Source organism: Rhinopithecus bieti, unplaced genomic scaffold (genome assembly GCF_001698545.2).
Source record: "Rhinopithecus bieti isolate Rb0 unplaced genomic scaffold, ASM169854v2 scaffold_641, whole genome shotgun sequence".
NCBI classification, from domain to species: Eukaryota; Metazoa; Chordata; class Mammalia; order Primates; family Cercopithecidae; genus Rhinopithecus; species Rhinopithecus bieti.
The window spans coordinates 1,863,752-1,880,101 of NW_016803417.1; the positions used below are offsets into that span (position 1 = coordinate 1,863,752).

Here is a 16,350-nt window from a genome sequence, read left to right on the forward strand (position 1 = left end):
GGAGGGCCAACAGGACTTGTGAAGTCCAAAATCAGAGCCAGCACTGGTGGAAATGCACTGAAGAGAACAAGTGTGCTTTGGGACCAGTCAAGATGCTTGCTCTTCATGGCTCAGCGGGTAGGAAGGGAAACATGCGGGCTGAATAGAAAGAAAAGCTGTCGGGGAGAGGGGCAGCAGGGTGACACAGCACACCTACGGAGGGTGTGACCATTCCAGGTGGAATGTCGAAGCTGGGTAGCTGGATGAGAGGCAGGGCATCCTCTCCCACTCCCCTACCTCCAAGTTCGTTCAGAAGAACTGCAGAAACTCAAGGAGAATCTGCCAGAGCCACCTGCCTCAGGAGACTCCCAGAGGACCCTCATGCGGCATCCGAATCCTCACTGCACAGCCGTGCCTGTGGGATGTGGGGTTGAGGAGAAGACTCAGGGGGAGTCTGCAGGCCGGGAGCTTCAGCTGAAGCCCAGAGGTGGGCACAGGTGCAAGTCTACCCCTCTTTTCGTGGCCCAGCTGGGTGGGGCCTGGTGTGTGTTGTCACAGGCACTGTCGGTGCCCATCCTCGTCCTCGGCCACTCACTTTCTGAGTATGTTAACCCCACGACGTCCATTTGTGCAAGGGCTTTGGTGGGGCCAACTGGAAATGCTATGAGTCTGGGACCCGTAAGTAGCCCTGGACAGACGATAGACAGGAGCTGGTGGATAAATGCCCCTCCTCCTCTGCCCTGCTTGGGATCATCAGCTGTGGATGTTCTCCATGACCTGCCAGTTCCCCAGTGGGATGAAGCTCCAGCTTCCTTCTCCCCAGAGGTCGCTGGCTCTCCCACAGACCCTCGGGGCTGCCTTCCTTCTCTGCCTCACGCCCCATAGTGGGCTTCCTGGGACCATCCTCCAAACGAAGTCCCTGCCCTGGCCTCCTTGTCTGAGGGTTGGCTTCCGGGGGAGTCAGCCTGAGACAGCTGTCTTGGCTCCCATAGCTCTTCTGGTGTGGATCCTCAGGAGGAAGTGACTCCTCAAGACACTGACTACAGAACATACTGTACCAGGTTCCTGGGACAGGGCAACTTCTCTGCTGTAAGATCAGGGTTCTTGTTAAGCTTCAAACCCCTATCTGGAGTCTCTATTATATAAGGGGGGCTGGCTCGAGAGAGAAAGAGGAAGGATGGTATAAAAACAAAGCTCCCACTTTGTGTATGCTGAAGTCTCACGTCATGATAAGCAGCAGGTCTTGTTCTGCAGTTTTCCCAGGTACAAAATTGTCAGAAAACTATTGACAAAGAGACAAAACCATTGAACACCAACATGGAGTCTGTCCTGATAAATTAGAGCAATTGGTTGGCTATTTTATCCAGATCGATTTGCTGAATATTTGCTAAGACCAGTTCTTTAAGTTATGACATATGATCATTCCAAATAGTAGTACCTCATTATTTACTTAGCTTTTGTACTTATGTTTTTCAGAGGAAAAAATACTCCTGTAAATTGTAGACATAGTCAACACATAACTGTGTTATGCAGATCTGTGACTGCTGCAATGTCAGCCCAGAAGAACAAATAAATAAAGCTTATTTACTGTAAAAATAAATATATAAAAAGGAAATACATGAAGTGGGGGACAGGTGGATCAAGTAATAAACAAATAAGATGAAGAGGAGCATACAGCAGGCTGCATGTATCTAATCTCCACATGTAAACATTTGGTATCTAAGCAATGTGCATAAGCTCTCTATTGCAGGGCAGGGATGAGCTAAAACACAAAATTATGTCTCCCCTATCACCATTTGGTGCCACCATAAAATCAAATTGGAAATTGTCTACTTCAAAGCTCATTCCCCAAACATCTTTCTATTTTGCCCAGGCTCAAGACATTAACCAAACTGGTTGCAAATCAACTAGGATTGTTGATATCCTGATTCTGCATGTCCTGAAGTCTTCGTGGGTTTTGCATAATAATAATGGTAGTTGACATCTATGGAGGCTGTGCCTCAGAAGCAGCTCCATTTCAGTGCATGTCATTTAATTTGGATCCCAGGAAGTTTCAGGAGAGGAGCAGGGAAGTGAGTCAGGGCAGGAAGAGCAGCTAATAAAGGCGTGTTACCAAGTGGGGCACTGGGGCAGGCAGGGAGGGCTTATTCCTTTGGGGGTACTTTGGGGGGCAGGCTAGAACATGCATTTCCATTAGCCCAGCTGAAGCAAGAGGGAACAGGCATTAATCCACCACCAATCCCCTGTCTGTCTGAGGCCTTCTACTCGAGGATGCTGATTTCCTGGCACTTCTTGTCTGTCTAATATTCAGGTAGAATAGGATATGGGGGTCCAGAAAATGCCCAGAGTTGCAGGGGCTAGAACTTGAAAGTTGGGTGGGCATGCACAGGTAGCAAGATCTAAGAGGGGGGACAGGTAGGGTATGGTCTACTAAGTGCCAGACACTCTGCCAAGAGCTTCATCCACCTGTTTTCATGTGTTCCTCAAGGCAGCCTGATGAGGGGGGTGTTGTGTTTATCTCCAGTGACAGATGAGGAAACTGAGGCTCAGGAAGGCAAAACAGCTTTCCCATGGCTACACGCTAAAGTGGAAAATTCAGGACTACAACTCAGATGGGTTTCACTGCAAGGGCGTATGCTCTAAACCGTCATGCTTTATATCCAGCTCAGGTCCTAGGGTATCAACCCACCAGCAAGCCGTGGGGCCTGTGGGGCTGAATGATTAGACCCGGGCCTTCTGAATTAAGTTTCATGACCAAGGGGATGAGGCAGTGATTTAAATCACTGATGTATGGAAACATAATTTACTCTCTTTGTGCTAATCCTCTCTGGACACCAGTTTTAGCTTTGTGTTGACACTGACAAATTAAGGACATGCTCAGCACTTTTCCAAGAGTAAACAGCAAATTCCACAAGCTATTCTAATGATTTTTCTCTTCCAGAATAAAATCCCTTAACTAAACACGTCTGCCCTAAAAGTGAGTTGTTGCTGGGACCTTTCTGACCAGATCATGTAGGTCTCCTGAAATTTTAAACCCCCCTGGTTTAAATGTACTCCTATTTTATTTTTAATCCCATGGTAGATGAATTTGTTTTCTTAATTTCTTCTGAAGATAGTTTGTTTTTAGTGTACAGAAATGCTATCGATTTTTGTATGTTGATTTTGTACCCTGCAACTTTATACTGAATTTGTTCATCAGTTCTAACAGTCTTTTGGTAGCGTTTTTAAGGGTTTCCACATACAAGATCATGTCATTAGTAGACAATTTCACTTCCCCTTTTCTATTTTATAGTTAATAATAAAATGTTTTTCAAAATATTTAAAAGAGATTTTAAATGTTTTCATCACAAGTAAATAAGAATGTGAGATGATAAATATATTAATTAGCCTGATTTGCTTATTCTGCAATGTAATTGCAACATCACATTATACCCCAAAATATATATGATTAGTGTTTTCAGTAAAAAACAAAACAAACAAACAAACAAAACAAAACCAAAAAAAAAAAAAAACTGCAGGAGCAGCCTCTCCTGGAGCCCTGGGCACGGCGGGAACACCAGTTGCAGAGAGGCCTCCTGCGCCACCATGTCCTGTTGCTCACAAGGAGGACAACTGCATCTGAAAGGATTGGGCTCTGGCCCTGTGACAGGAGGTGCTTTGTGGTGGGGTTGGCAAGCACAGCTGAGCTGCGTTTGGTGGCATTTGCGGGGGAAGAGACGGTGAAGATCGAAAACCGAAACACTGATTGAGCACCTACCATGCGTTCCCACTTTACTGATGTGGATATTGAGGTCAGGAGAAGTTCTGGGACTTGTTCCAAAGCAGGAAGCTTGTTGGTCATATACATGTTTTTCTGACTGTTAACTTGGGTGTCCTTCCTCCTTACCAGAACATCTCATCCTGCCCTTGTTTTGGTAAGCCTGGTGGCCTGGCAGTGCCTTCTATACATCCTGCTTGTTTGGATGGCTAAAGCCATGCCAGCCCTTGAGAGGACTGAGTAAAACAGCAGTGTCTCTTTGCTGACAACCTTTTCTCCAGCCACCTCTGCTTCTTGATTTCAAGTTGATGACATAAACGAGGAAGGGAAGCTGCTGAATTAGAATTCATCGCTAGGCCTTCTAGGGTGATTCCTAGACACATGTGGCTATCTACACTTATGTTAATTAAAAAAAAAAAGTTAGCTCCTCATTCACACTAGCCACATTTCAAGTGCTCAACAGCTTCTATGGCCAGTGGCTACCATGTTAGAAGCACAGATCTAGACTATTGGACAGTGGGGGAAGGTCTGATAGACAGCGATGGAAAAGTTGAGTCTTAGGGCCAAAAAAGTGAAAAGACATCCTTGAAAGACCAAAGGGAAAAAAAAAAATACCCCTGGGAGTGAGGTGGCTTAAATATACAAAATGCTGGAGGAGATGGGGGCTGGGGATGGGGCCTTCTGCACCTCCTGCTGGGACCCTGGTCTTCCGTCCCCTAAGAACTGGCTACTGCATCATTATTCTCTGGCTCTGAACAAAAGCAATCTGGGCTTGGGAAAGTGTATCTAGGGAAATCATTCTTTCAGATATTAAAATTAAACAGCAGAAATAACTGGAAGGACCTCAGACCCCAGGAAACGACATCCATTTGGTGAGGCTCCTTCCAGAAAGAAGAGCTTCCTCCCCCTCTCCTCCCCCAGGCCTAAAAGAGGAGCAGTCAGCTGGGAGGAAGAGGCCCCTTTCCACTTGGCACCTGGACTCTCCCAGGAGGTGTCCCAGCCTCAGGCTCCTTCAAGAACACATCCACATCAGTCTCCACTCTTGCTGAGGAGGGGAGGGTGGAGTTGTGGAGCTGAGACTCCTCTCCCTCCAGGCCTCCTAAGGAAACCTGTATGATTCAGTCACACTGACTGGTTAAGACCTGAACCAGGGGGAGTCAACCCATAGGGGACGGTCACCCCATGGCCAGGCAGGAAAAGTATGAGCTGGGCCAATAATTAGAGACTTCTGGGGACTATAAATTAGGAAACTGACCAGTGCAGGGAGGTACTGAAGAAGCAGGGCAGGTGCACAAAAGGTGACACCAGCTAGAGCCAGGGCCAGAGTGGAGGCTGAGACACACTTCTTCTGAGAGAATAGGGATTGTGTGGGGAGGGACAGAGGCAAAGAGGGAAGGAGGGAAGGAGAACATGGTCCAGGTCACTGAGGTACTCTGCTAGGCTAGGAATACCACAAAATCCAGAAATAGACAATGGACCTGAAAACTACAAAGACAGAGGGAGGAGAAGATGTGACTAGCCTCCCTCCTTCCCCAGTACTCCAATCACTTTCATCACTTCTGTACCAAAGGCCGCCCTCCAATGCCAATCAGCTTCCTCTGCAGTTTTCGGGAGCAAGGAGGTCACCATGGGATTATGAGACAGAAAGCACATTCTTAAGTTTAAAAGCTGATCTAGGAATAAGAGAGAATTTGGATGTAAGTTCATAAGTGAGATTCCCCAATTCCCAGACCAGATAAAACTCCCTGGGTCCAGGGGCGGAAGAAAGAAGTGTGGACAGGTGTTGAGGTGGGGGACAGGGGAGACCACCAATCTTGAGATCATGCCCTGGACAGCCTCACCATGGGGACACCAAAAGGAGTGATGTTAACGGTCCTCTTCCTCATTGTTGGAGAACCTCCACTTGTAGGGAGTGCCAGCTTGAGGGGTCAGCTCAGCACAAGAATCCTGCTTGGATTCTTGGATTCCGGAATGACCCGCGCTGTAGAGAGCCTATCTCCTTTAATACACATGAGCCCTTAATGGGCACTGGACACAGGAGTGTGAAGATGGAGATGTGCACAAGGGAGTCCCTACCACTAAACAGAAGGGGCCTAAGGCAGATTGCCAGGGACCTCCCACGTGGCCAGAACATCCCTTTTGCTGCTCTGAGCAGCCTGAGGATGTCCAGATGGCAGCAACCCCAGCAGCTCAGTGGAGGGAAAAGTCCCCTCTGCCTGAATTCCCAAGTTTCCTACGGGACATCTCAGGGCATGCCTAGGGTTTAGAAACTGAAGATGCACATCAAAAATATTCTCCTTGATATGTCTTTCCCCAGCACATCTATTGACAGGTCTGGGTTGCTGGACTAATTAGCAGCCCTCCTACTAAACAGACTCACTTAACAAGAGCTTGCCTTGGTATGGGATACAGAATCATTTTCAAATGTGTGACACCTTCTACTCTCATACACACAGGCATATAGAAATATCTGCCTGCCAGAAGAGAGGAATTACATTAAAAATTGGAAAGCAAGGCTCAAAGCTTAGGAAGAATACTTCTGAAAGCTGGCAGGGCATGCAGAGAGTATGTATTCCTGCTGTGGAGTTTGATCTCTTAAAAGATAGACAGCCACCCACACCAACTTCAAGAAAGAATTCCAAATATTGATTATTTAAAACCTCTTACTGGAAGAGAAGTGTGTAGCTTGGCTTATAATCTCCAAGATTCAGCTATTTGTGTCATGGGGATAATGAGCAAAATTTCACAAGATCTTGATAAATCACAAACAAACTACAATTCTAGAAAATTATTCACAGCCTTCTTCTTTTACTTGGGGCAGCCTCAATGAATCTATAGGGTGCAAATTTCCTCACAGACAGGAAATCCTGCTTTTAGTGTTTCAGTGTTATATAAAAGATCAGATGTAAAGCGAGTTCTAAGGCAAGTGTTTTCTTGGGGCTATCTTTTGTTGAAAAAGTTGTCAAGATCATGAATTTCCCCACTAGTAAGGAAACCATACATGACAAACAGCCAGAAGGAACAGAAACCTTTTTAAAAAGTGCACTCTCAGGCTCGGGATTTTTGAAATACACGAAACATGAAAAATCCAAGGGAACATTCAGAAAGTTGAACGATTCAGGTGTTCGATTCTACAAAGCACACACACAAACAGGGAAGTATCTACGAGGAAAAAAAAAAAAATGCAAGCTTTGTCATTCAAAGTTTAAAAGAGTGTATCAAGGGGTCAGAACCATCTGTGTCGCCACAGCTCTACCCAAACTGAGGCTGAAGGCTGCAAGTCTCAGGAGCAAAGCAAACTCGTGGGACCCAGGTGAAAAGGGGCAGGTTGAGTGTAGGTGCCAATGCTGAGTGTGATCAGGTTTCAGATCAAACTGGAGCAGCAAGGACTAGGCCCTCTGGTCCAGATCCATGACTAAGAGCAGTGAACCCCAGGAAAAGACAGCCCTATGGCTTTCTCTCAGGGGAAGCCTGGGGTGGCAGGACACCCCGCGGGGACCCTCCAGCAGAAGGCCATCACTCCCCTGCCTGGATAAGGCAGTCCCAGCTCTTCAGGAGCCTACAGACAATCTCCTGGGGATGTTCTGTCCTCCACATCCCCTCCTGGATATTCCCCAGGGACCCTGGGACTCTGGGATCACCTGCCCAAATGGCCCTGAGCCTTTTTCTGTGTCCTGCCTGGGTCTTTCTCAACTGACGATAGGGCAGATGACTCTGGGTCACTTCTGGTGAAGCCTGAGCTAAAGCAGCACTAACCCTAGGCAAGGAGGGACGGTGAGGTCAAGAATCTCCCACCACTCCAACGCAGCAGCTAAATCACGTGTGGTGCCTCCCATGTGAGATCCCACTGGTCTCTCCACGCTACATTCGCTCACTCTCCACCACCCACACCCTTGGTTTCTGCTCTCTCTAGACTCCCTGACTCTCACCTCTCTGTGTCTCTGACCACGAGGCTTCCCATTCCTGTGTGGAGTCCCTTTTCTCCATGCTCCTTTGGAATCTGCCTGCCCACTCTTCAAGAACACCACCACCTGACCTTGCTAGCACTGAGGTGCCTCCTCTAAGCTCCCACAGCATAGCAGGCTGTATAGACCCTCGCCAGCATTTAGTGCATGGCAGGTGCTGATCATAAGTGGTTCTCTTCACAAGACAGCAGGTTCCTTCAGAGTGAGGCCATGTCCTGAGCATCTAGAAGGACTCAGCCCAGCACCACTCTGCAGGGGCTCAAGAAATGCTTTCTAGATGGCCAAGTGCAGGAAGTCTATATTTCGCTTCTTGCAGCTTTGAGCCGTGCATTCGTCTGTTTCCTGCTGGCCAGTCAAATGCCAGATGTTACTCTTCCAGCAGTTCTCACATCCAGTGATGTTTGTTTAACAATTTCTGAGCATCTTAAATGTGCCGCATAACATGGAAGGTAAAGGGGATAGAAGGAATAATTTACTCTTGCCCTGAACAAAAAGTGACTGTGCGACTCCAGGCATTCAATGACTGGACACAGTATGAAGGGGCTTCTTTCTTGGGGCTTACATTCTGGTGGTGGGGGCTGGTATTCTAGTGGATAGGATAACAAGATTTGGTCTTGGGCCTTGGGGATGGCACGAGCAGGTCCACCCTAATATTTGTCTCTGTCCTGCTGCTCTGCCCACCTGGCCTCACACTGGACTACAGTCATGTATGTTGTGTGTTGAAGCTTGCCCCACTTGGGTCTCTTCCCTCCAAGAGGTGGAGCCAGGGAGGAGACGTGCCCAGGCCTTGGCAGCAGGCTCACGGCTATTTGGGTGGAGAATTCTGGGCTTCTGTGTGCTTGGAACATAATCTTGAAGGGGTGGGCACTGGTCTTGGTCCATGAACTCCTTGCCCTGTGGATTCTAAAGTGTAGAGCCCCGGGCAGGGGCTAACAGTGGCACTGGATTCCAGTGATTACAAAGTACTAACCTGTAGGCTCATGCCCACTCTTAGGGAAGTGTTTAAGGAGGATAGTATGCATTTGTGCCCAAGTTGCCTTTATGCCAGCCTGGAAATGCACTACCACAGACAGCAGAAACCTTCCTGGGTATCCTGGGCTCGTGAAGAGCAAGAAAAATGAACCCCCTCCACCTCCAGTTGATGACTCAGTGAGTCCAGAGGGGAGATGGAGGTGGGGAGAAAGGGCCACGCAGCTGCAGGCGACAACATCTCTTCAGGAGGCCGAAAGCACCCAGTGTTTGGGTCCAGAGTGGAAATCTCATATCTCAGATGTCAAAGCATCAGGATGCTAATGTCTGCCAGGGAATTCCGGATCCAACTCAGTGCCTGGGGCTCCTCAGCCTTGTGACAGAGTAGCCTCCTTGGTGCCGAAGGTGACATCCATATTAATGGCTCAGTGCACGCAACTTCCCTGAAAGGCAGGGAGGGCTGGGGAGTTGCAAAGGCTCTCCTTATTCATTTGGTATTTTTAGAGAACGTCCTTGTAGAAAAGAGACTTTTCATGCTCCCTTTTTGGGGAGTGGGAGACCAGTTGAAGAGTTGATTGATTTTACCCAGAAAAGGAGTCAAGATCGAGGTGGCCTGTGAGTCTTAAGAGGTCAAGTGTCCTCCCGGAAGTGACACATAAAGCAAAGCCAGCAGAAGTGGGCTTCAAGCCCATGTCTGCTCTGACTCCAGAGCCCAGGCTGTGCCTGCTGACCTGCTCCAGCTGTGGGTTGAAAGCAAGGTCTCTGACCCCTCTGTTGAATCACAGTGGGCTGTGACTGTAACGGTGGAAATTACACTGCGGGACCTCAAGGTTCAGTCACCCTCCTTTTCTGAGCTCTCTGGACTGCCTGAGGCTGCCACACTGTAGAGGTCACTGTAGGTGTTCTTCTCAATAGCCACAGCTGAGCCAGTCCCTCAGCCATCCCACTCCACATACCAGGCATGGGAGAGAGAAACCCTTTAGGACCAGTGGCCCAGCCACGGCCACGGGAGTCGGTCCATCTGAGGCCCTGGATTCCGGGGAGCAGCATTCCCACCCTGCTCCTTCTGAGCACTCACCACAAACAACCCAAAGCAAAACGACACAGTGACTGGGCATGCCACTACACGTGGGGAGTTTGTGCCACAGCAGTAAATAACTAGAATAGAATTCAGGGGAGAGGGAATTCTGGGGGAGAGGGAACGCCACAGAGATGGGGGAGCAGTAATGTACCTAGTCCAGAACTTGGCTCAGAGATTTCTTGCTGGACAGCTGTCCACTCCTTAGACATTGTCACATGTATGTCTTCCCCCAAACCCTCCAAATGGGGACAAGGGGACCACAGACTTTAGAGCCACAGGCTCTGTGGCAGAAGATGCTAGGGCAGTGGTGGACAGTAAGAGGCCAGATGGGAAGAGAACAAGCTTTTCTTGTTCGCCTTCTATGTGTCAGACATGGTGCCAGATGACATTACATAGAATCCACTCAGTGAGCAAATGTTCTGTCCCTACCACATGCCAAGAAGGGGTCTGGGAATGACGTCGTGTACAAAACCAAGTCCCTGTTCTCAGGGGCTTACGTGTGAGTGAGGGTGAAAAGTTGAAAAGCAAATAACTATGCAATGGCAGGTAGCATGGAGGAAAACAAAGCAGGGTAAGAGGAAATAAGGCGGCATTTCAGAAAGGCTGGTTAGGAAAGGGCTCCCCCAAGAGGGTGGTGTTTGAGCAGAGAGTAGGGTTAAGTCACGGAGAGTGGGGCTGTTTCACTTTAGAGCCCACACTCTGGGCACTAACATGAAGGGAAAGTGCATAACCGATGGCTCCACCTTCGAAAGCTACAGTCTTTCGTCTCCATTTGGTGATGGCCCCCTATAGGGCTCGGGGGACCCCCACCAGGCGTGTGAACAGGAGGGCAGAGAGACTCCACTGGGGGCCTCAGGTGCCTCACCCCACACCCCTAGGCCTGGCCTATGGACCCTCCAGGCAGAGGCACAGAGGGGTACTTACACAGAGCACATGGAGGACCACCGCGCCTTGTCTTCTATCCTCGTTGGTGAAGATGTCATTGGGGAATTCATGCAGGGCTAAAGAATAGAGAAAGAAAATCGTCTCAGCACAGGTGACCACATTTTCAGTGCTGTAGGTCTGGGACAGCATTACCAGCCCCTTTTTAGAGTCTTGGTTTTAACATGGGGTCCATGAACTTGGATGAGGAAAAAACCCTACATCTTTAAGTTCACAAAACCAACCAGAATTGAGTGTTTCCTTCAGATAAGAACGTGGGCAACCAACCACAGTAGTGTTAGCAGAACCTGGGACTCGGCCCCACAGATATTTTCATAACACGTCATACCATCATACTTGTGCAGCTCTCACCCACTGCTTCAATCTTATGGTGGTTGTGAGGTCACCACCTGCGATTTAAAAGTGTTAATGAGGAAGCACGTGAACTACTATGTTGAAAATTTGTTTTCTAACATTTTGACAGCTTCATTTCCACACAGTCAGTTTCCATGTGTAACCTTATGTACTTTGCTGCATGCACGCGCTGAAAACTGCTTTTCTGAGCAGGGGCTGTAGGCTTCATTGGATCATCAAAGGGGTCTGTGGCTCAGACAGATTTGAGGCCCTTGCTCTAAGTGGGTCTTCATTTTGCTCCTTTTCCACTTTGCCTGACCTGGCTTAGCATGTGGGCCCCGTGTGCTATTAGAACAACCCCCTCCCTGCTCCCTCCCACTGCTCCCCTTTCTAAGTTGACCTCAATTTGTGGCTGGACTGGAATGCCAACCACAGGGATGTTCACGCCTTCTCAATGTTCCAAAACCTCTCTGCCATGAGATGAAAACTGGAGTCCGTGAACTGACCAAGGAGGTCCTCCACCACTGACCGGGCCTCCTGTCTCTCATAAAATCCAATCAACTTTCTGGGCTAGGTTCTCACATCTCCTCTCCTTTATGAAGCCTCCTGTGGTCCCTCCGATAGGAATCCATGGCTCCTTTGCTGGAGGATGTGCCCATCAGGCGTGGTAGGAGCAGCACACACTACCCCCACCCACAGCCCCACATGGGCAGACGTCACTGGCTGTTGAAAGAAGTCTTTTTCTCTGAGCTTGATGAGGTCTCCAAGTCTTTCTCTAGTGAGTTCTTAGAGAAACCACCACCATTTGATGGGGGAGGATGTGCTAGATGTTAGTTGCTTGCCTCTTGTCTTATTTTGGATTCCCCTAAAAGCAGACCCTCCGACAAGGATGTGGAGGTATGTGGTTTATCTGGGAGGTGACTCCAGGATGCACTGTGCATGAGAGAGGCAGTGCAGCCAGGAAGGGGAGAAGAGACAAAGACAGTGGTGCTAAGGAGTGAGTGGAAAACCTCTGAGACACCCAGGCCCAATTCTGCTGGCGACCCCTGGCTTGCCCAGAGGATTTGTGCAAGACACAAGCCATTGGTCACTGCTCGAAAAGGCTCTGCTCTCTGCATCCAAGGCAGCATTGCTTAAGGCATTGTGCAGGTCTTGGGTTGGAGCCACATGAGGTGTTTGGGCCAAAGGGTATATTTAGTATATAAAGCAAGGCTCACCTTCCAATGTACAGCAAGTGGGGGAGAGTTAAAAATACTACATTATATACTTGAAACTTGCAAAGAGGGTGGATCTAAATCTTGTCACCACACACACACACAAACACACACACACACACACATAAATGGTAACTATGTAGAGGTAATGGATATGTTAAGGAACTGAAATGTGGTTAACATTTCACAATGCATCTGCATATCAAAAGCTCGAGTTGTATACCTTAAGCATATACAATTTTTATATGTCAGTAATATCTCAATAAAGTTGTTTTTTGTTTTTAGAAAGCAAGATCTAAATGTCCAGCTAATCACACTCTCTAGTTTTGTGTATGTCCAGCTAATCACACTCTCTAGTTTTGTGTGGTCCTTTAAATATAAAAAGGAGACAAGAAAAGACAGGAATGTCAAGATTATGCAAGGATTTTTCTAAGCTGAAGTTGCTCTAAACAGGCTGCACGGCGCCCCACTGACCAATGAATAAATAAACTGGGAGAAGCCTGGAGGAGTTTCCCTTGGGGACCAAAATGAAGCCACGATCTGGAAATTAATGTGAGGGGTAGAGGGATGACAACAGCGAGCATTTATTGAGCACCTGCTCCCGGCAAGCCTTGTACTTTGCACTTTGCCCCTGTGATCCCATCTTATCCTCACAAGCAGGTTATTATTCCAATTCTGCACATGAGGAACCCAAGGGGAAGACAGATGGGACAACATGCTTGGGTTCCATGGCTGGGAAGTGGGAATAGGGCTGCACACCCGGCAAACCCAGGGCTGGAGATGCCCCTCACACATGCCACCCCTCTCCTGCATGGATCTGCAATTTCATTCTGCCCTCTGACCTCTTCCTTCCGTGACCTCCTCCCAAAAGAGGATTTGATCTGATCTTCATTCAGCTGCCATACTCCTGGAGGGGAAGCAATGGGCTTTTTTTTTATCTTTGCATTTTTCAGTGTAGCTGCCACAGGGTGTTTTGGCACTCGCCGGTCCTAGGGTTCAAAGGTCACCTCTCCTATTGTTCTCTTAGTCCCAGAGCTGGAAGCTAGAGATGGGATGCTGAGTTAATTTATCAATCACAACAGCCATCACCCACGGGAAACAAGCCAGTCATATGCCCTGGGGCAGTGCCAAGCAAAAGAATCACACGTGGAAACCGCTTGAGGTCCCCAATCATCAATGAGGGGTAGAGGGGGTACAGGTATGTGGCATCCAGTTACCTCTTTACTTCCTGCCTCACAAGCTTCCTCCGCGATCAATAATAAGGGACGGAGGGAGCACAGGAAGGGAGTGAAAGGCACCCCATGAGCATCATCTGCGTCTGCACTGGGTTCTCTCCAGCCCAGCTCCGTTCTCCTGCCTCACTGACGCCCCATGCATGAGGCCACCGAGGGCCAGGGAGCGCACCTGTTCCACCAAGGGCACCACTTCAGTAAGTGACAGGCTCGGGTTCTGAATCCAGGCATTCTGATTTTCAGTTCTCCATAACATGAATATCAATTGGCTGAATGAAGCAACGCGGATACATGGATCCCACTGGGCCTGGCTCTCTGGTGGAGGTGGTTTCTTGTCAGGGGTCTCCATGCCAGCCCACATGGTGGCCCCAGCTGGGCCCCTGGGGAAGACACACTGGAGGCTTAGCCCTGGATGGGGCAGGACCCAAAGGGCCCCGTGCTGGCTCAGGGCAGTCCATCTAGAAGCTGCCCAAAGTTCTGGCCAGGCAGGGGTGAGCCAAGGAGAAACCACAGGAGCTTCTTCAGGGTCCTCCTTCCTTGGAGGCTCAGCAACCCTCTCTTCCCTCCCTTCAGGCAGTGGGCAGCTTACCAGTGACCTGATCTTGGTCTGCTCTCCAGGGCCTGCTCTCTGATCCATGCCCAGTTGGGAGCTCCTCTATCAAAAGTGCGCCCCCCGTCAGCAGTCACAGCTGGCCATGAGGAAGTGTGTGAAAATTCTCCATGGGGCAATGAGAGCCTCCAGTTTGGCACAGTCCGTGGCAGAGCCTGTGAATGGAGCGGCCGGCACTGTGGGCCTCCTCACCGAGTTGAATGTCGGTGGAAGGTGGGAGCTCCAGGGTCAGGGTGGGGAAGGCAGAGGACAGTCAGTCTCAGGGTATTGAATCACCGTTCTTCAAGAACAATAAAAAGTCTTATTTGGTGGCCAATAGCAATGTGGAAAGAATGGCCAGGTTAAATACTCACCTAACAAACTTCACCTGACATCCAACCACTCTGACCACTTTTTCATTACAGCTCCTCTCAGGAAACACGTATCAGGAAAATAACGAAATTGGAAAAATGGTTTCAAAGGACTCATTCACAACTTACAAAGAATACTACATGTATTTTATTTTCCCTTTTATACATGCATTATCATTTGAAAAAAAAAGTCACAAGGAGAGATTTCATCTAAAAATTGAGCTAAGCCCTCCTCTCCTGCCCTGCAAGAAGTGAGTCTTCCCTCATAGGTTCCAAATGCCCATGCCTTAGACTGGGGCCCTCAAGAGCAGACCCTGAGAGAAAGATTTGAATGACAGCAGTATGTTTGGGAGGTGATCCCAGGAAGCATCGGGAGCAGGGTGGAGAGATGAGGCAGGGAGGGGAAGGGGCTGGCAGAGTGGCCTCAAGCTTGCTGGGAGACAGAGGAAAGCAGGTCTCAGAGTTGTCTACTGCCAGGTCAGCAGTAGGGTGGGGGGCTCCGTTCACTGATGCCTGTCTGTCACTGTTTAGGGCTGTCCCAAAGGCACTAACTCTTCAATACTTCTGCTGAGCCCTGCACTGGCCAAGCCAAGCATGCTTCCAGGGCTAGAGAAGGCCCTAGAAAGAGTCACAGGTGATATATCAAGAAACCATCCACATGTCTGTGTGTAGGAATGCCCGTGTCTGCCCTAGCCTGATACAACAGAATACCGTAGACTTGGGGGCTTAACCAACAGACATTTCTCTCTCACAGCTCTGGAGGCTAGAAGTCTGAGATAAAGGTGCCAGTATGGTTGGGTTCTGGTGAGGGCTGTCTTCTGGCTGGCAGAGGCCACCTTCTTCTTTGCAGTATCGACATGTCATGGTACGAATAACCTCTGGTCTCTTCATTCTCTTATTTGGACACTAATCCCATCATCGGAGTCCCACTCTTACACCTTTATCTGACCCTAATGACCTCCCAAAGGTCCCATCTCCAAATACCATCATTTTGGGGGTTAGGGCTTCAACATATGAATCTGGGAAGTGGGAACAAACACTCAGTCCACAGCATCTCCCAAGCCTCCTTTGCTGAAGAGGAAAGAACTGAAGAGGAGATGCAAGGTATCTTATGTCCAGGAAAGGAGAAACCATAACTTACATACACATAATTAGCTTCAGCACACAGCAGTGGGGCATGGGGTGGAGGTGGCAGAAGGGAGTCCCTCTGCACAAGCATAAAATCAGGATAAACTGTCATTAAGACTTGCATTCTGAATCTAGCATGGTAGGACCCCAATGTTAAGACTTAGGGTTGTAACATGTTCTTATATTACACAACCAATTCCACCATGTTAGAAGCTTCTTTGACTAATCTGCAAAGGGCATTCATTGCCAGATGACCCTGTAGAACAGAATGTAAATCAGGAAGAATCCTATTCTAGAGACCCATTGGCAAAGCAGCTTCGTTTAGGGAGGCCATAAGACTTCTCATTGATCTCTGTCAGCTCCTATGTGTGTGTTATGTACACAGCCTACTATTAACATCGCTATTTCACTCAGTGTTGCCTTGCTGTGGTTCTAAAGTAATTTGGTGTTGCAGTGTTTAGTCTTCCTAAGGAAGGGATCAGCCTGGAGTCAAGAAAAGTGTCCTCAATTGGGAATCTGGAAATCTGAGGCTCAATGCCAACATGCCCAAAGTGTGGCTTTGGTCACCTGTCATTTCATCTCTCTGGGCCTCAATTTGCCTTTTGACCATCTGAAAAATGGCCTCTGAGGATCCTTCTTCCCATTCCCTCTGGTCCAAACACAGCACACTGCAGTGCACACAGCAGATGCCTGATAAGTCTCAGTGGGATGAAGAACTGAGAACAGACCTCGGGCATGGATGGGGTAAATCCACTCTGCCCAGTTGACCCAGTGGTTCAAGAAAAGAGTC

General features: G+C 48.6%; 1 protein-coding gene across 1 annotated transcript in view; it reads right to left on the reverse strand.

The window, feature by feature from the left end:
- Window positions 1-16,350, reverse strand: part of SLC24A3 (solute carrier family 24 member 3) — a 448,998-nt gene that overhangs the window by 201,119 nt on the left and 231,529 nt on the right. The window contains exon 2 of the mRNA XM_017883401.1: window positions 10,676-10,752. Within this exon, the coding sequence (XP_017738890.1) occupies window positions 10,676-10,752 (77 nt within the window). The remainder of the gene's footprint in view (window positions 1-10,675; window positions 10,753-16,350) is intronic.